General features: G+C 41.5%; 1 protein-coding gene across 10 annotated transcripts in view; it reads right to left on the bottom strand.

Moving 5' to 3' along the window:
• Positions 1-20645, bottom strand: part of PLXNA2 (plexin A2) — a 615006-nt gene that overhangs the window by 96330 nt on the left and 498031 nt on the right. For 8 of the 10 annotated variants that reach the window (XM_053244546.1, XM_053244547.1, XM_053244548.1 and 5 more), the window contains 3 exons: positions 13157-13396; positions 12836-12979; positions 7732-7966 (listed from right to left, as the gene is read on the bottom strand). In XM_053244546.1, the coding sequence (XP_053100521.1) occupies positions 7732-7966; positions 12836-12979; positions 13157-13396 (619 nt within the window). Of the gene's footprint in view, positions 1-7731; positions 7967-12835; positions 12980-13156; positions 13397-17352; positions 18360-20645 lie in introns of those variants that run through there. The other 2 variants (XM_053244555.1, XM_053244554.1) reach the window with 2 other exon arrangements.

Raw genomic sequence — 20645 nt, 5'->3', positions numbered from 1 at the left:
TCAGAGTGAGATCATGTTCAAATTCAGAGTGATTAAATTTGGGGGGGAATGCTATTCTTGTGAAACCTGCATATTTGCTTTTACAGATTAATGCAAAATTAATGTCCTAAATTAAAATGTTAATTTTCAGTGGTGGAATTATCCAAGGAAGTCATAGAAAAGCACATTCCCACTGTAGACTTTTGGCCATGCACAACAGCCCATGACAGTCTTTTGCTGCTTGGCTACAGAAACAAAATTTTTGGTTCAGTTTCTATGGCCCTGCTTAGGAGACGACACCTAGTCTGTTTTACTTGTGGAAAAAAGAGTTGGAACCTGACATGATAAACTATGGAGATGTTGGACGACTGCATTAGCTGTTTAGGGCTTTATAAATTATTAGTCATTTAGGGCTTTATAAGTTATAACTAGCACTTTGTAGTTTGCCCGGAAACCTATTGGCAGCCAGTGTAACTCCATCAGCAAAGGAGTAATGTGGTCTCTCCGAGATGAGCCAGAGACCAACCTATTTGTGCAAGATGGGTGTTGCACACCCTGTTATACAGCACCCCGTCTCCCAGTTCCCTGACTCTGTCCCATTTTATCTGCAGCCCAAAACACATTTAATTGTTCTTCCCTTCCAGATCCTTCTCCTCATTGCCTTCCAGGGTGTTCGTTTGCCTCAAATGCCCTTGATAGTATAGTCAAACCCCGCCTATATAGTGATGCTAGCCAATCAAAAGCTTCAGTTTTGATTACCATTTGGGGCAGGGCTAAACGGAGCTCTAACCAATCAGAGAAGAGAAGTTCAGCCAATCAGGACTCCTTGGAAGCAGGAGCAAAGATGTGGGCTGCATGGCCATTTTAGCAAGCTTCATTTTGTACAGTCTATTGTGAGGAGAGGAACTTTGAGTTGGAAACCTGTCCACACACAGGAGAAAGGGCCTTTCAGTTGTGGCACCAACTCTGTGGAATGTCCTCCTTAGGGAGACTCCCACACATTTGGTGTTTTTAGATGCCATATGAACATGTAGCTCTTAGAGTGGTCTTCATCATGGGATGAGTGTATTTCTTTGCCCCTTGTTGCTGTGTGGGGATTGTTGCCCCTCTCTGGATTTATTTGCTGCTATTGTGATTTAGTAGGCTGTTTCTTATCGTTTATGGTGTTCCTAATAATTTAGCTGTTACCTTATTGTGGATTTATTTGTAAGTTACTCTGGTTTCTTTTTGAAGATGAATAGGAAATATGTTTTTCATAAATAAATGAATACACAAATAAGTATTAATACACACAGCATATACCTGTCTTTGATATTTCCCTTTCCCAAATTCCACATCACTCCAAAACAACTTCCCTTAGAAGAAATGTAATGTACTGACACACACTCCAATACAATATAATCTTTTTTTACCCAAGAATTCCCTGATGTGCTCCAAAATCTGTTCTAACATTTATTATCTATTCTTTTATGCACTTTAACCACTTTGGTAGACTCATAATGGTTGAATATAAATGACCATTTACCAAGTGATAACTTACCGTGGCAGGCATTTAACAATGTGGTGTGGTCTCTTGAAGCTTCTGTACCTGTGATGAAGAGAATTTTGCCTCATCCGTACTTCTATGGATTTCTGCTGGGTGCAGATATGTGGTAATATTCTTACCACATAAACAAATGCTACTGCTTATCTGTTACCCGTGTGGAAGCTTGTTGTTGAAAAATTTGTGATAAGGGAGTCTAAGTTAATTAACTTCAAACATATTAGTATTGCAGAACAGCCAAAACATAAATGCAGGCAGCCTAATACATTTGAAGTTAACTATGTGTGTTTCTTCTTAGTGAGCAGTTGGGTAAAATGCTACCTGCTTGCTGCTTCTTCTATCTCCACAAGTAAAAAGGCTAGAGATTTACTTTTTAATGTAAGTTGAAAATTCAGTTAGGTGCTCTGAAATATTCAGTGACCCTGTAGTTTTGGCTCTGATATGGCTGTATATGCTTATCATGGTAAGATTACTCCTGGGATGAGTTTGTATCTATTTGCCCAATGAGGATGTTTATATGGTAAATGAAGCGTTAGGAAGCTCTTTCTCCCTCTTTCAAATTTTTCTTAAGAGTGAAGTTCAGGATACTAAGTAGGATGTAATTTTGTCTTTTTATTGTGGAAAAGATAGGCAACTTGGCATCCTCCACACTGTGCTGCACTGGTTCACAGCTTGGCTTTTCCCCCTGGGTGGTCTGTGACACTATTAAATATTCCAAGGTTTAAAAGTGTGTGAATTCACACACTGACTCTGTAAACCAACAGGGGGTGCAAATTATTGTTATGCCTTGTTCTGATTCACTCCATGTGGCACTTGGATCTTTGTAGTAGGCCCTGACCTTCCTTCCATACTCGCGAAAAGCCTTCAGAAAAGGGTCAGCAGACAGCCAGGCCTAATGACCTGGTGCTGACAAACTCTATACATGTTGCTTAAATAGGATCAAGGAGTAATCCTGTTCTCCACACATTAGTCAGGCAAAAGATGCCTCTGCACCCAATACACTCGATACTGTCTTTCCTCACATACAGGCTTCATGGGAGAGAGTTCTGGGCCTCTCTGACTACAGAAGAGGGCATTTTACAAGCATGTGTGTGTTTGAGAGAGATTGACCAAATGTTTATTTGACAGCAGTACGTGGGCTCAGGCCCTGTTAAATTCATACTAGATCAAAGGCAACAAAATAAGCAGGAGGCGGTTACCACGGAAACTAGACTTGGCACTGCTCAGATGTATCCAACCAACAGGGAAAAGTTATATTAGGCAAACCAGGTGTGTTCATATGTGTGTGTGTGTGTGTGTGTGTGTGTGTGTGTTTATGTATGAGAGCACTTGTCTCTCTGTCTGCAGGAGACTTACCTCCCAAATCTACGCATGCTTACTAAAAAGTAAGCCTCAGTATGTTCAATAGGGCTTGCTCCAAGATAAGTATACAGAGACTGCGGAGGGTTATGAGGATGGTGCCAGAGGTCCATCCTCACAAGCAGCAGGAAACTAACTGGGCATGAGGCCAGTGTTCTCTCTAATTTTTTTCATCGGTGTACGGAATGAGTTTTGATCTGGGCAGGAGTATCAAGGCAGTGGATGTACATGTGCATCCAGAGTGAGGCCTTCCTGATTCAATCTGAGTGGGATCTAAATTTACCTGAGCGGACATAAGAAAATGTGTGAGTGTGCACACATGCGCACATCTTAGACGGAACAGTGCATGAGGCTTGCCTCGCAGTGCTGAGTGGGTGGAAGGCGGAGCAAGTTTTGCTTCTCTCTCCTCCCCACAAAAGTCCTTTTTGCTTCCAGGAAATGTTTGTGAGGGCTGCTATTTGTGAGTAAAGTCAAGCCAATTATTATTATTATTTCTTGTTTACACAGTCAGACAAGTGTTATTGACTGGTTTGTCAGTCCAGACATCGAGTCCTTCCCAAGGACCTGGGATGGCTGAATTTTATCATCAATACTGTTGATTATTATAGATATTGTCGCAAAATATAGGCTGTTCCCAGTAAAGTTGCTTTTTGTAATTGGCTGATGGTGATTTCTGTGGCCCATATGGTGTTGAGGTGCTCTTCAAGTTGTTTTGGAATTGCACCTAAGGTGCCAATTACCACTGGGATTATTTAAGTCTTTTTCTGCCACAGCCATTCAATTTCAATTTGTAGATCTTTGTATTTGGTGATTTTTTCTATTTCTTTTTCTTCTATTCTGCTATCACCTGGTATTGCTATGTCGATTATTTTAACTTGTTTTTCTTTCTTCTCGACTACAGTTATATCTGGTGTATTGTGTGGCAAATGTTTGTCTGTTTGTAGTAGGAAGTCTCATAATATTTTTGCATCTTCATTTTCTACAACTTTTTCAATTTTATGGCCCCACCAATTTTTGGCTACAGGTAGCATGTATTTTTTCAGCTGTTCCAGTGTATCATCCCTGCTACCTTGTCATGCCTTTGTTTGTAGTCAGTCTGTGCGATCTTTTTACAATAGCTGATTAGGTGGTCCACTGTTTCATCTGCTTCTTTACAAAGGCGGCATTTGCTGTTTGTTGTTGACTTTTCTACTTTTGCTCTTATTGCATTGGTTCTTAGTGCCTGTTCTTGGGCAGCCACTATTAAACCCTCTGTTTCTTTCTTCAAGTTGCCATTCTTAAGCCATTGCCAGGTCTTGGTGATGTTTGATTTTCCACTTATATTGTGCAAATATTGACCACGCAGTGCCTTCTTTTTCCATTTTTCTGCTCAGTTCTTGACTTGTTATTTCTTGTAGTCCTGCTTGGTTTCATTGGTGTTGAATAGTTTTGCGTTATTGACCATTTTAAGTACATCTTCTTCACTGTCCTTGATATATTCTTCAAGACTTCTTTTCTCCTCCTCTACTGTTTGATGGACTAGCAGCATTCCTCTTCCACCTGAGCTGTGAGGGAGGTATAGCCTATCGACATCACTGCGGCGGTGCAGAGCATGATTGATGGTCATTATTTTCTTGGTCTTACGATCTAGCGTCCCTAGCTCTGCCTGGGTCCAGTCTATTATCCCTGCAGGGTATCTGATAACAGGTATAGCCCAGGTGTTTATGGCGTGTATGGTGTTCCCACCATTGAGTTTGGACTTTAGGGTTTTTCTAACTCTCCTGATGTATTCACTTCCAATTTTTTTTTAACTTCAGCGTGTGCAATGTTATCAGCCTGGAGAATGCCCAAGTATTTGTAAGGTTCTTTTTCTTCCAGGTTCTTGATGTTACTTCCATTGGGCAGTTCTATTCCTTCTGTTTTTCTTATTTTTCCTCTGTTCATTATTAATGCAGCACACTTGTCTAGTCCAAACTCCATTGCTATATCGCTACTGAATATATGGACAGTGTTTAGCAGTGATTCGATTTCTGACTGGGACTTTCCAAACAACTTCAGATCGTCCATGTACAGCAGATGGTTGATTTTACTGGATGTTTTAGATGTTTGGTATCCAAGGCCTATATTTGTTTAGTATTTGTGAAACTAGAGTGATGGCGATTACAAACAACAGAGGGGATAGTGAGTCCCCTTGGAAAATACCTCTTCTAATGCTAACCTGTCCAAGTGTCTTGCCATTGATTGTTAACTGTGTAGTCCACATGCTCATTGCTTTTAAAATAAATATCTGAATGTTTTTGCTGACACCAGTTGTTTCTAAACATTTTAGTATCCATGTGTGAGGTAATGAGTTGAAGGCTTTCTTGTAGTCAATCCATGCAACACTTAGATTTGTTTTTCTTCTCTTGCAATTTTCTAAAATCATTTTGTCAACCAGCAGCTGGTCTTTTGTGCCTCTGGCGTTCGGACAATTTCCTTTCTGTTCAACTGGAAGCTGTTTGTTAGTTAATAAGTGTTGCATCACTTCATCTGCTATTATTCCAGTTAATAATTTGAAAATGGTCGGCAAGAAGGTTATCCGTCTATAATTATTTGGAACTGCACCTCTTTCATGATGAGATTAGTTTTCCCAGTTGTTAGCCATTGTTCAACATCACCTCCTTGCAAAATGTGATTGAACTCTTTTGATAGTTCTTTATGAAGGCTTGTTAGGTGTTTAAGCCAAAAGCCATGCAGTTCATCATGCGTCACCTGGCGCAGTCCAATTTTTAATTTTCTTTGCTCTTTCACTTATTAATTCTGGTGTTATTATTAGATCTTGCACTTGATGGTTACATTTTTCGACCTCTTTCATCCAGCCTGCTTTTTTATTATAATCTATTGGATTGTCCCATAATTTTCCCCAGAACTGAACTGTTTCTTCTTTATTTGGTGTTTCTATGTTTCTTGCAGTTTCTCCTTCTATGCTTTGGTAGAAACGTCTCTGATTTGACTGGAATTGGAGATTCTGCCTGCGTTGTGTAATTCTGGCTTCGTATCTGCTTATCTTCTTTGACACTGCAGTTATTTGCTGCTTTATTGTTGGTGTCTATCTTATGTTTCTTTTAGATTGTAAGCCCTTTGGGGACAGGGATCCATCTTATTTATTTATTATTTCCTTATGTAAACCGCCCTGAGCCATTTTTGGAAGGGCGGTATTATTATTATTATTATTATTATTATTATTATTATTATTATTTCCAGGACTTCTTTAATTTTCCTTGAATCTAGGTGGTATTTTTGGATGAGATACTGTTTGGTGTTTTCATTCTTCAGCTTCTTGTCTTTCATATCTTTCAATTTACTAGCATCTGATCTAAGCCAGGCAATTTTATTTTCTAATCTAATCGTCCATTTAGGTGATGTACTACTTTCTTCTTTTACAGGTCCACTGATCTTATATCCGAGCTCTTGTGTTGTTATTGTTGCTGTACTGTACATTAGTTGGTTTGTTTCTTGCTAATAATAATAATAATAATAATAATAATATTAATAATAATAATAATAATATCATTATTATTATTTCTTCTTGTTTACACAGTCAGACAGGTGTTATTGACTGGTTTGTTTTATCCAGACTTCTTCTTCTTATTATTATTATTATTATTTTACATTTTATATCCCGCTCTTCCTCCAAGGAGCCCAGAGCGGTGTACTACATACTTAGGTTTCTCCTCACAACAACCCTGTGAAGTAGGTTAGGCTGAGAGAGAAGTGACTGGCCCAGAGTCACCCAGCAAGTATCGTGGCCGAATGGGGATTTGAACTTGGGTCTCCCCAGTCCTAATCCAGCACTCTAACCACTCTAACTATGCACTGCTGCATTTATCGACACATGTAGTTTGGCCCAAATTCAGACAAAGCTCTGTTGTGGGCTAGTGGAATGTTTACTATCTTGCCAATACTATTGTCAGAGGAATGTAGAGACAGGTCACACCCCTGCCCTGGTGATTTCTGATGCTGGTGCTTGGATGCATTTGTATCCCTTCAACTGAGGTTTGTATGCCAGGGTATATCAGCACACTGGCATCCCTCTTCCAAAGATATACATCGTTTAAATAAGAGGAGTGAAGTGAGTTTATTCTTGGGAGCCAATGACACTGAGACAGGAAACATACTACATCAATAAATCTTACTGAGAAAGTAAAAAGAGAGAGAAGCTGTGTTTCATATTTGAAACACTATGGAATTAATGTATCAACCCATTTGTCAATGACATATGTAGCTGAGAATGGGAAGTAAATTAAGGACAGGACTTTGAGTGGTTTCCTATTTTAGTGCCGGCCTTAGTGCTTGGCTTCCCATCTAGTTTTCTGGCCAGCTAAGAAAGAGTGGAAGCAGCAAATGCAAGTGTTATTTAGTAATCTGGCAAAGGAAGTTGATAACCATGAGAGCAAATAAATAGGAAGAGAATGTACAAGCAACCCTAAATAAGTGTGAGGTAAAAAGCAATTCCCTGAAAAATACTAAAGAGTATAAATACGAAATACCAAATCTTCAATAAGTTTTGATTTCAACTGCCAGAGGCAGGATTAGTCAGTTCCAATACCATGATCTTATTGGTTTGAGACCATAATATAGATAACGAGTTATTGGTCAAAGCACTACATTTTGGAAGATCTGAAAATGGCCAAAAATAAAGATGTCAGATTGTTAATACAATAATCTGAGGACGAAGGGTCTGGGTCAGGAATGTAGGCATTGCCACATTCCCTCAGATACTTTCCCTCAACTTCTGAAACTGATTTCCAGGATATGCTTTCTTTCATTCACATGCTTCATTTGATATTCCCTTGTTGGTAGTACACAACAGCCAGAATGGTACTACTGACCTTCTTTGCATTCAAGGGCCACTCGAGACTCCAGGTTGTCCATCTGCATCTGTAATCTCTTGAGGGTGAGATCATTTTCACGGGACTTGCGCTTGTAGGCGATGAGGACAATGATGACTATGATGAGAAGAAGGCTGCCTCCAGCTGCAATGCTGACAATAGCTGGCAAGGTCAGCAGGCTGTCTGAGATCACATTCACTAAACCAGGGGAGAAGACGATGCCACCTACATGCACCTAGCCAAACAAAAGACAAAGGATTCACACTCCACCTCAACAGCCAAATAGATTAATTTGAGTTGAGAACCTCTATGTAAGCACAAGGTCATCTGTGCAAAGGATCAAGCAGCCTGAGCAACCTGCTACTGAGGAAGAAAGTTAGTTACCGGGACTCCTGGGATTCCCTGGCAGAATGAAAAGACTGAACATCCTAGCTTTGGTTCTAAATGCATATCTCTGCTTTTCTGCATACAAACTGATCTATGGAAAAGAAACTCCAATTTACACATCAGTGGTTATCTTAGTAGGATTCTTTTTAGAAGCTTCTGGCTTCAGGTCCTAGTATCTCCTGCTCATATCACTCTGCTCTGGAAATCATTCCCAAAGCTCCAAAGATCCCTTCAGAAGACATAGTCTGCAATTTTCTGCCAAGTCACAGACAAGACCGTACAAACACTGTCTGTCTTCAGAAAGAAAGGGCAGCGCCTACTTGAAACATAGAAGAAGCTTGAAGTTATGATAAATACGTCATCCCGGCACTATCTTTGGCTTTGTTCTGATTATCTGATGGCTCCATTTGACTTTCATTTCACAGGCTTTCAGCTTCCTTTTGTAAACCACGGACATTAGAGACAGAATGACAATTTCATCGACAAAGGAGTTTAAAGGGAAAGTAGAGAAGAAGAGGGGAAAACAAAAGGAGTAACGAAATGGCAGAGCCTGAGGGAGACCATGGAAATGCTGCAGAATAAGCAGACAGACAATTAATGATGGGCTAGGATTTGGGTACGGCTGATACATGCAGATACTAATGTGGAAGGCTTATTGCACTGTTACTACAAAAGGGAGCTACCTATAATATAAGTAAGGCAATATTTTTTACTGGATCCACGCCTAAAATAGCACTAAGGTTTGAATATTGAACCAATTTCTATGGAGAAAGGGAGTATGAACACCCCAGTTTCACAGGTTCTCCTTCAGATATAATTAAGCAGTTGCTATGAGATACAAAAGCTTGATCCAAGAGACACGCCTTTCATGTAGTAATTCAGTTTAGTTTAATTTAGTTTAATTTAGTTCAATTCAATTCAGTGGGTGAACCTGGAGGAAATGATCCACCATCAAAACAACAAGCAAACTATACGATGGCTCTTCAGTGGCTGTCCGTCTGCTCTCCAACTATGTTGCACACAGGTGATGTATTTTGAATGGGATCTGTCTTGCAGCACTTGTTTCCCACTGCTCACTGGTTCACTTACTTTCAAAGAAAAGGTGTACTTTTATAAGCTAAAATATGATATGTTCATACTAGTACTTTGCCACTACCTCTACCAAAGTCAAGAATAGCAAGAAGAAATACAGGGAGAAAATGACTATACTTTGTTTAGTCAATTACAACTGCCCCTGAAACCTCTTGAACACACACTATAAGACTTACAATGGTTTCTGAAACATAACAATTATTTCAAAAAGGGTGACAGGCTGAGAAGCAGACAGCGTACTAACTTGAAACAGACATTCAGCTCCAGCAGTGGACTATCAAAAGCACATCACAAGAAACTCCAATACCTTTCACCTACTCTGGAAACCAGGGATGTGCAGAAAGTTTTGCCAGTGAAACATTTTGACTCAAAATGGGCCGTTGCAAGTGTTTCAGGCTTGAAATAAAGGGCCTGTTTCGAGCTTGGAGCAGAACAACCCCCATTTTGATCTAAATGACTCAATGTTCCAAACACCATTTTGGAGGTCTGTTTTTCCCTTGCTGATTGGTTTTCTGACACTGGCTTCCAATTGGCTCGCGATCTCTTAGGGGTAATTTTACAAATTAATTTTACAAATTGTCAGTTGTCATGGGCAACTGTTCCCCCACTGGCTGGGGGAGGGAACCCTTTTCGTGAGAATTTCAAATTCAAAATAGGCTGGGGGGAGGGAACACTTAAAGTGAGAATTTCAAATTCAAAATGTATTCAAAGGGATTGAGAGGCAGAGAGAGAGAGAGGGAGAGAGACCCTGAGCCCTTATACTGCGCCTCCTTTGAAGAAGAGGATACATCAGGAGAGGAGAAAGGAAGGTTTTATTTTGTGGTTTTCTTTTCTCAGCACTGAGTAATATGCTGAATAATGTGCTATTACTGCTATAACTATCTGGTTTTGCTAGATCTCCGACTGACAAAGGCAAAACTTGTGGTTTGTTTTGTTTGTGAGATAGTGTTGTGGGGAGAAATGGACAGTGGCAGTTCTCTCTCTCTCTTTCTCTCTGTATAATATTTCTTGGTGATTGCTGTGATGAGCTCCATGTCTGGCCTTGAGACTAACTTGTGCATCTGCTCTGCAATCTGCATTGCAAGGTGTACTCAGTCAAAATGTGGCTGAAATTGCTCTAGTTGAGCTTATGGCTATGCTTGCTGCTAAGTAAGGGTGCTGCTGTGGCAGCTGTTGCAATGCTAGGAAGTAATGTAAGGAGCCATAATTGTGTGTGCCAATGATGTTAGTGCAGCGCAAGCACTGCGGCTGGCAGTGGATTCTGGGTTAGTGATTTGTTTTTGGCCATTTTTGGACTATGTTTGAAATGTGTGTTCTGTGTTGGGAGGAACAGATTCCCTTGTACTGTGTGCTTCTGCAGTGTTTTTCAAGGAGGGTTGCAAAATGCATTGCACTCTGTGAGTGTGGCTTGTTCCAGCCATAGGGAACAGTAGGGATGTGCACTAAACAGATTTTGCATTCTGTTTCAAGCTTGAAATGAAATGCAAAATGTTCAAAACATTCCAATGAAACAGTGGTTGTGCTGGCTGTTTCGATGGAACAAACTCAAAATATTTCAAGTGTTTCAGCCATATGGAACAATGAGGAACTCAAAATACCCCATTTCTCCCCATAGGTAGCTCCTAAGGGTACCAAAGTGGGTTTTGTGGTAGGGCATGATGGGTCCTACCTACAACCCAACCCACAAAAGAAATTGGCAAGTGGGCAATTTTAAACAAATTTTTAATATTTTCCCCAAACTCCCATAGGGTGGGGAAAAGGTTAAAATTAGGATGCTATGGGGGTTTGGGGGAAAGGTTAAAATTTTTTTTTAAATAACTTGCTTGCCCAGTTTTCTTTGTCAGTTGGTTGGTACCAACATGAAAGTTCTCTGCTTTGCCAGCACATCTTTGTAATGGATACAAAGGCTAATTGGAACAGTCCTTATGTAATAGGAGAAGTAGATAGAAACTAGGTATACAATGAGCCGGGTCTCACGATCCGTGAGACTCAGTTTGGGGCGGTGAGCGGGGAGGGAGCCCCGGGCCACTGGATCCATGATGGAGCTGGCAGGGGCTGGGGAGCTTGGGGGCCACACAGCCCCCGGAAGCCCCAGTATGCCCTGCACAAGCATGCAGGGCATACTAGGGAGACCCCCAGAGCCAGGAGGTGGCTTTTTGCCACCCCTCTTGGGGTCTACTCGCGAGTAGCCACGGTGCAGAGCTGCGCCGCAGCTACTCACAATCAGATAGCCTGGGTTTGCGGAGCAGTTGCTCCGCAAACCCGGGCTAAGGGAAGGGGTACTTGAGCGGGTTACCCGCTCTAGAACCACTGGGCTCGCAGCCGAGCCCGGTGGTTCTCACGATTAGCAAAAATTGGGCTAGCGGAGGCTAGCCCAATTTTTGCTGATTGTAGGAATAGCCCCAATGAATATGTACAGACAGAAGCATTTCTCTCTCTTGGAACACTATATCTCTGATCTTAGGGTTGCTATCCTTAAACAGAACAATTGCAAATGAGGTTGTGTCTACATCATTGTTCTCATTCAGTTTTTATCTTTCATCATATCTCACTTGTTCTGGGATGCATCTGGTATATATACATGAAGAAAGTTCAACAAATTAATCAATTAATCTGACAGACAGCCTGGGTATCTCCTTCCAGCTGTGCTAGGAGCACTGTGCACCCACTTATATGCTCAACAAAAAGCTCTTGCCACAACAAAACTAGTTAGTCTCAAAGACTGTGACAGACTGTGTGATCTCTTCCCCCCAACAGCTGTGTGAGTTTGTACTTTCCAACTAGTAATTAAGAGTTAAATTTGATTTAGTCATAAATATCATCATGCAAATGCATGCTGTGTTAGAATGGGAGTTTGTGTGCTTGTGGTTTTGTGTATGTGTGCGCACATATACATGATGGCTAAAAATCTACCACAAATATAAAATCTCCATCCATTCCCTGTAGCAATAAGGATTAAATGCAAATGCATATTTACATGTGCAAACTAATTGTACTGAATAAAACTATTTCCGCCCTAATATCTGTAGCAGAGATACAGTGGAGGACATTGACCATCATATTTTATAGTAGCCCCTGTATGATAACCCCAGACAGAGGTTCTTGGGATGTTTTCTTCAACAAGATATGGTTGACCAGTAGAAGAAAATGAAAATTATAGTCTATTAGCTGATAACAACAAATTTGCCATCCATTGGGTAGTATTATTCCCAAGAAAGTTGCAAGAAAGCTATGTAAAAATGATCTGCCTGACAGTAGTTAACTGTAGGGGATGCATTTATATGCATTTATTTATTAGTATATTTGTCTGGAATAGCATGGGTATAATTCTGGGCTTTGGTGTTATAAATGCAACTTTGTGATTGCCTATACAACATGCTTTTATGGTAACAAAATAAAACAGCTTTGCTGCTTTACTAAGTTGGGCTTTCTGTGCTTAGAAAATTTAAGGGTATTGCAGATTCCTTTCTTCTTTTATATCAAAGAAGATTTCACCCACCCATCCCCATTTGTTTTCTCAGCAGTCAGAACAGGAGGCAGTGGACAGAAAGGGATAGTACTCTGGCACTTCAGTGGCAGGAAGCACAAAAGATGGATGGACAAAAGTACAATTCTTTGACCTCACCATAACTTTATGTTGTCCGGTGAGATTTGGAGGCTCACACAGCAGCTGGGTCTCAGAGACGGTGACAGCACATGGTGTTTCCCCAATCAGAACAGTGTAATTCAGCTTTGCTCCACCAGAGGCAGGTGGACACAGATTTTTACCCTGTGGGAAACAGGAAGTGAAGGTTTTATGAAGGTATAGCTATATGTACTGAGGCCAATATTTAAAATACAATACAATGTGTCTATACTTTCCCAGAACTGGATCATTCCAATAAACCTGGATTGATATATTCTGGTAGGTCACATGAACTGTGCCATTTTTTATTTTTTATTTTACCTTCAGGATGATGGGTGATCCTGGCTTCTGATCCAACACACCAGTGGTACTGAGGAGCTCAAAGGTAGGGTTTGGGTAATAGATAAACTTGGTGTCATTGTAAATCAGCAAGGACTGAACGTTGTTAAAAATGAAGCCAAACTCATCAGGTCGTTCAACAGCATCCAAGCCAGGTCGATACTCCGGAGTGAGGGAGGGAGCCAGACATGTCAGGGTGGTTGTGTTCACAACTTTACAGATCTGGAAGCAGACAGAAGGAAGGGTTATATTTGAATAACATCTTTCTGTCTCTGGAGATAAATAAGATATTTCATGCAATGACACCATCAGCTTTAGCAGCCCTGGATTAACCATAAGGCCAAACAAGCACGTGCTTAGGGCATCAAGGGAAGGGGGGCACCACAGAGTTTCCCCTCTAACTATCATGTCCTTAACTCTTTCACTGAACATAAGAACAACCCTGCTCGATCAGGCCCAAGGCCCATCTAGTCCAGCATCCAGTTTAACACAGTAACCCACCAGATGCCACTGGAAGCCTACAGGCAGGAGTTGAGGGCATGCCCTCTCTCCTGATGTTAATCCCCTGAAACTGGAACTCAGAGGGATCCTGCCTTTGAGGATGGAGGTGGCCTACAGCCCCCAAGTAGTAGCTGATGACAGACCTCTCCTCCATGAAGTTACCCAAACCCTTCTTAAAGCCATCCAGCTTATTGGATGTCACCACATCTTGTGGCAGAGTATTCCACAAGTTGATTGTGCGTTGTGTGAAAAAGTACTTCTGTTTGTTGGTCCTAGATTTCCTGGCAATCAATTTCATGGGATGACCCCTGGTTCTAAGTGTTATGTGAGAGGAAGAAGAATTTCTCTCTGTCTACTTTCTCCACACCATGCATGATTTTATAGACCTCTATCATGTCTCCCCGCAGTCATCTTTTTTCTAAACTAAAAAGCCCCAGTAGTTGTAGCCTTGCCTCATAAGAAAGGTGCTCTAGGCTCATCTTGATCATCTTGGTTGCCCTCTTCTGCACCTTTACCAGTTCTACAATGTCCTTTTTTAGATGTGGTGACCAGAATTGTACGCAGTACTCCAGATGTGGTCGCACCATAGTTTTGTATAAAGACATCATAATATTAGCCATTTTATTTTCAATCCCCTTCCTCATGATCCCTAGCATGGAATTGGCCTTTTTCACAGCTGCCGCATATTGAGTCAACACTTTCAACGAGCTGTCCACCACGACCCCAAGATCTCTCTCCTGGTCAGTCACCGTCAGCTCAGATCCCATCAGTGTATACTTGAAGTTGGGGTTTTTCGTCCCAATGTGCATCACTTTACACTTGCCAACACTGAAGTGCATTTGCCATTTTGTCACCCACTCCCCCAGTTTGGAGAGATCCTTTTGGAGCTCCTCACAATCCATTTTGGATTTCACTACCTGAAAGAGTTTGGTATCATCAGCAAATTTGACCACCTCGCTGCTTACCCCTGCTTCTAGATCATTTATAAATAAATTAAAAAGCACCAGTCCCAGTACAGATCCCTGTGGGACCCCACTTTTTACTTCCATCCATTGTGAAAACTCGCCATTGATCCCTACCCTCTGTTTCCTGTCTTTCAACCAGTTAGCAATCCACACATGTATATGTCACCTTATCCCATGACTGCTACGTTTCCTCAGGAGACTTTGATGAGGAACTTTGTCAAAAGCTTTTTGGAAGTCCAGGTATACTATGTCAACTGGATCACCTGTATCCACACACTTGTTGACACTCTCAAAGAACGCCAAAAGGTTGGTGAGGCAAGATTTACCTTTGCAGAGCCATGCTGGTTCTCCCCCAGCAGGGCCTGTTCTATGTGTTTTACAATTTTATCCTTGAAGATGCTTTCCATCAATTTGCCTGCAACGGACGTTAAGCTAACTGGCCTGTAATTTCCCGGATCGCCCCTGGTTCCCTATTTGAAAATCGGTGTTACATTTGCTACCTTCCAGTCCTCAGGTACAGTGCCTGATTGCAGAGATAAATTATATATTTTGGCAAGGAGGTCCGCAATTTCACATTTTAGTTCTTTGAGGACTCTTGGATGGATGCCATCTGGCCCTGGAGATTTGTTAGTTTTCAGTTTTTCCAGACAGTTTAGATTAGAACATCATCTCTTGTCACTTCTATCTGATTCAGTTCTTTAGCCTTCCTCTCTGAAAAGTCTGGTTCAGGAACAGGTATATGCTCTGTATCCTCTGCCGTGAAGATGGACACAAAGAATTCACTGAGCTTCTATGCAACCTCCATATCCTCCTAAATAATCCTTTTCACTCCCTCATTGTCTAATGGTACAACAGCCTCCCTGGCAGGTTTCCTGCTTCTGATGTATTTAAAGAAGTTTTTATTATTGCCCTTGGTACTTTTAGCTAAATGTTTCTCAAACTCTCTTTTTGCCTCCCTTATTGTCACCTTGCATTTCTTTTGCCACATTGCATTTTCACTGCCACACTCAACTTTAGTCGATTTTTTGTAATTGTTTTTATCTGCCAGGTTCGACTTTACTCTGCATTGTTAAAAAATCATTTTCTTTGGTTCGGTGAGCGACTAACATTTCAAGAAACTACTAAATTATATATCTGAAGTAAAAAGTCATTGATTTGTGAAAGATTACTGTAAAGAGCAGTACAAAATATTGATAAATCTTCATGTAAAAGATGGTCGTATGTTATGATGTCTGACCTTGAAGATGAAATATTTTTCTCAATCATTCCTTCTGTTGCGGCTATGTATAAAAAATTATAGGCAATGGAACTACTTTTTTTTAACCTTAAAAAAATCTAGAAGAAAACTTTTAAAAATATCAAATAAATATTAAGGTATAAGTAAATAATTTGCTTAAGTCTTAATGTCTTCTCAGTTAAGCAATGGAGGGGGCTGGGGGGGCACCATTGTTGGGCTGTGCTTAGGGCATCAGTTGCCCGTAATCCGGCCCTGAGCTTTAGTGGAATTTGGTGCATAGAACCAACCTTTCCATTCCATGTGCTGGGTAGCAAATTGCCTGCAGACAGGATTGAACTGTTTCAGTGTCTTTTGAAATAGAAGCATTTTCTCTCTTGAATTTGTTCTCTAGCAGATTTTTTTAAAGTGTCCTTGCGAGGCACAGAAAGCTAATAGAGATGTATGATGCTGGGAGGTTTGGCACAGTTTCAGTGTACTGGAAATAATGTGGAATGCTACCCAAGCAAAGAAACAAATATCTGAACACATGAAAACATTTCCCCCCTGTGTTCACAGACCACATGACGATCATGTCAGGAAACACCTCACAGGCACTCTTCTGTGTTTTAACACCATGCTAATCTGACTACAGCTATCATTTTTACAAAGCATGTGTAGCCACAGGCATTAAATGGGTAGAAAGTGGTTTTCACAGCATGCACCTGGCTTATGTCTCTTCCTCTCTCTTTCTTGTTCTATTATGCAAAGAAATTTTAACAAGATAGTCCAGTATCAGCTTAGATCTCTATATACAAAGTTTCAAAACCAACATTCATGCAACCACCCACAGACTTCAGTGGTGGCTGGTAACCAACACATGGTACCCTTTTCCATCTGTGTTAGTCAGCACTACCTGCATCCAGACATCAAAGAGAGAGTGTGAGGTCCTTTTCATCAGCCTATCTGGCCAACTCAACCTGGCCCTTTCCCTCTTAGACTCCAGCGGCAGCCGGCCACTCTTCATAGGACAGGAGAAAGAGACTCTTCAATTGGTCTGTTTTAACAGCTCTTTAACATTTCCTGATTTATGCTCCTTCCTTTTAACTCTCTTCTTCTTTCATCCCTAATATGTCTTTACCTTCAGATTATGAATCTGGAGGACAAGGCCTGTATTATTTCTGGTTCCTGTACAGCACCTAGCAGTTTTAGGTGCAAACTTCATCATAAACCATAATCGTGCCATTGATTTCAGAATAGTGCAATACCAATAGGTAGGGGTATGTGTGCACGTGCACATGTGCATCCGTGTGCATATTTGTAGGTAGGAAAAAACCAACAGGTAATGTGTTTTTTGAAATAGTCAGTGCAAGCCAAGGGAGAGGGAGAAGGAAATAAGTGAAACTTTTATAGATCTTATGGAAAATGTGAACACACCCACTTTTGCTTTTTAAAAATATATATTAAAGAGTATTCCAAACAGAGTCAGAGGAGCCTGAGCTTAGATAGGTGCAACGCATATACTAGGCATGCAGCAATGCAAGTAAGCAAACAATACAATAATCCCACAGTTAGCATCTGGAACAGTTCAGATGGATACAGAATCCCAGAAAAACACAGAAATGAACTCTGAGTTGTTGAAGCAAATTTGCTTGAGGTATGCTCAAATTTACATTTACATTAGCTCAAATTTACGTCATCTTAGTCTCTCTTTATTCTCAACTCAGCACAGAGCCATTATAAAGTACTTCAGACTCAAAACAAGAGTAAAACATTGGAATCCCGAATCAGACCCCTACATACACTCGTCTTTCATGCTGCGCTGTTGTCTACCAAATATGCCTTTCAACTCAGCTTGTAATTAATGTCTGGTTCTGGTGACAAATCTGAGCAATTTTCCTATACCAGCTGTATAGAACAATCAGCTAGCCCCAAGGGATTTTGGATAAAATGAAGGTTACATCCCATTGGTAAGAAACTGGCAGTCCAGCTCCCTTCTTCCCCTGAGAAAAGAGTTCATTAGAAAGCAGAACATTGCTGTTACTGCTAGAGTTTTATTTAGAAATCATGTCCTATAAAGCAATTGGTGATGTTTAATCTAGCCTCATTCAAATTTAATTTAATCCACACATATTATTAAGAACAGCCTTTTCAATAAAAATAATACAACAAAATGTTATTTTAAAACCAAGATGAAAAATAAAGGTAAAAGAGGCAACAGCAGGGCGCTTACACCCTTCTCAGGATGACAGCCCTGCAAGTTCACAATGTGATTTACAAATTATTATTGTTTTCAAGCATATGCTCCAGGTAAGCATATGCTCCAGGCTGATATAATCCAGTAGTAGTGGTACTCTTTCAGAAGGACAGTTGGAGTCAGGTTCACAAATGAGACCTCTGCCATTCAGGATGAATCCTCCACATCTGCCCCATCTTTGCCTATTGGCCGCTGAAGTGCAAAGTATTTTCATGCTGGCTGCTCTTCCACCTAGTAGGTTGAAAAGACCTGAGGCAATGAGAAAGTATGCAGTGGCAATACCTCTCACTGCAGTGCTCAAGTGGTTCATCTGCTTGTACTTCTTTCTTGCATTCTTTAGCAAATAAAACTCCACAGCATAACGTCTCACCACTCTAAAGTTATTAAAATGACAGGCTGGCTCTGGATCTGGAACCTGGCTATGTAAACTGATTTGCTGATTAAGGCAGTAGCAAGGGGTGTCTGTTTAATCAAACAGCTACCCAACATAGACCAATATATACTAGTTACATTCTGGATTATTTCCTAGCTCTAATATGGTAGATGTCTGAAGATAGGGCACCCTGGTCCTTGGTTACATGGGATAAAAGCTCTCTTTTTCACCCCTTAATCTGAAACCAGGATTTCCAACTTGGGTAGTATTAGACACTAACCATGAAGCTATTCCCAAGATCCACAGAAATCGGGCGAAGAGATTCCAGACTGGTTTCTGTGGATCATGAGAACCGCCAGGCGAGCACTAGCCCACCTAATTTCCCCTCCCCTTAAACCAGGTTAATGGAGTTAACTCCGTGAACCTGGTTTATTTTGGTCGTGAGACACCGCAGTGCGTCTCCACGGTGACTCACAAGAAGACCCAAGGCCGGGAGGCTAACACAAGCCTCCCGACCTCAGGGGTCTCCCCAGAATGCCCTGAATACTCACGTGGGGCATGCTGGGACTTCCTGGAGCCAGGCAGCCTACGATCCCCACTGCCCCTACCAACTCTATGATGGAGCCTGTAGTCATCTGGGCAGCTGATCTGGCCACCCAGGGTTGGCTCCCTACTCATCTTTGGGGAGAGCGGACTAAGCCAGCTCTCCCCGCAGAGCCCAGTAAGGCTCTACACACTGATTGTGTGTAGAGCCTCCATATGTGAATGTGAGTATGGTTTTAGAAGCTCCAGTGTCTTTGACTACAGAAAGCAATGGAAATCTATATATTTAATTTTCTAAGATGTACCCGTGGCTAATCCCATGCGTGGCAACTCTTGCGAGAGTTTAGAGAGCTGTGGATAGCCACAGGGATGGGGAAGAAAATAGCCATGGCGGCCGGCAGAGGCAGCCTGCTGGTGGAGCTGCGCCTGCAGGAGGAGGAGGAGGCGAAGCTGCCCCGGTGGGAGGAGGTGGCTGGCCGGTCAAGCTGTGCCAGCGGGCAAAGCCACACCAGCGGGAGGAGGCAGCCAGCCGACAGGAGGAAGTGGTGGCAGGACGGCCGGGTGGAGGTGGCTGGGAAACTAAGTGCTGGTGGGCGGGCTGGTGGGCGGGCTGGTGGGCGGGCGGGCGGGCAGGCGGGCAGCAAGAAAACGGCTGAGAAAAGCAGGAGAAAGTGGGAGAAACTGGCTGGGCCAAAATAGAGGCGGTTGCTCTGTGCTCGGCCCAGCTAGTACCAAATATCGGCCTTCATGATAAGGAAATTGCTCAGAGTAGTCCCATTGAAATTAAAATGACAAGTCAGCCATTGTCTAACTCAGGACTGCACAATTTCAGCCCTCCTGCAGATTCTGGACTACAGCTTCTATCACACCTGGCTACTGGCCATGGTGACTAGGAATGATGGGAGTTTTGTCCAAAAACGGCTGGCGGGCCGAAGTTGTTCAGCCCTGGCCTATGTTGTCCTTTTAATTTCAATTAATAGGACAAGTATGAGTAGTTTTCCTCATCATGTAGGACTGGGGTTCCTAACCTGTGGAACTCCAGAGGTTGCTGAGCGACAACTTTAATCATGGAAGTTGTCATTCAGCAACATCTGAAGTACCACAGGTTAGGAGCCCCTGATGTAGGATATTATGTCCAGCTGCAATATTGAGAAGATCACAGTATGTTTTGTTTTATTTCTTTTTTTAAAAAAATTGGCATCTCAAGCCTCCTGCACTGCCTATAACTTTTAGCTATAGCTAAAAATGCTAATAAATGTTTAGACAATCTGATTAAAATGTCAGCTAAATATTGCTGATGCTCTTTTGATGAATTCAGATATCAATTGGAAGGGCAGAGGAAGAGAGACACATGCTGGACAAGTAGTTGGTCCTGCTCATTCTATATTCCTGTTCAGTTTCAAAAGTATTTTGACCCATCATAGCATCCCTAATGAGAACAAATGAGAAGAAAGAAGAAAGCACTACCAGCAAAAATCAGACCATTTCAGAATATTGCTCTATAGTTGTCATTTGTTTTAAATCTAAACCTTTTGGAATCATGAGAATATCAGCTGCAATATTGCATACAGTTAAGTGCACTTAAATTTCATTTATATTAATGGCATTTGAGTGCACAT

This window comes from Hemicordylus capensis, chromosome 4, assembly GCF_027244095.1.
Source record: "Hemicordylus capensis ecotype Gifberg chromosome 4, rHemCap1.1.pri, whole genome shotgun sequence".
NCBI lineage: Eukaryota > Metazoa > Chordata > Lepidosauria > Squamata > Cordylidae > Hemicordylus > Hemicordylus capensis.
The sequence above is the reverse complement of the archived record's forward strand: the minus strand, read 5'-3'. Positions and strand labels throughout refer to the sequence as shown.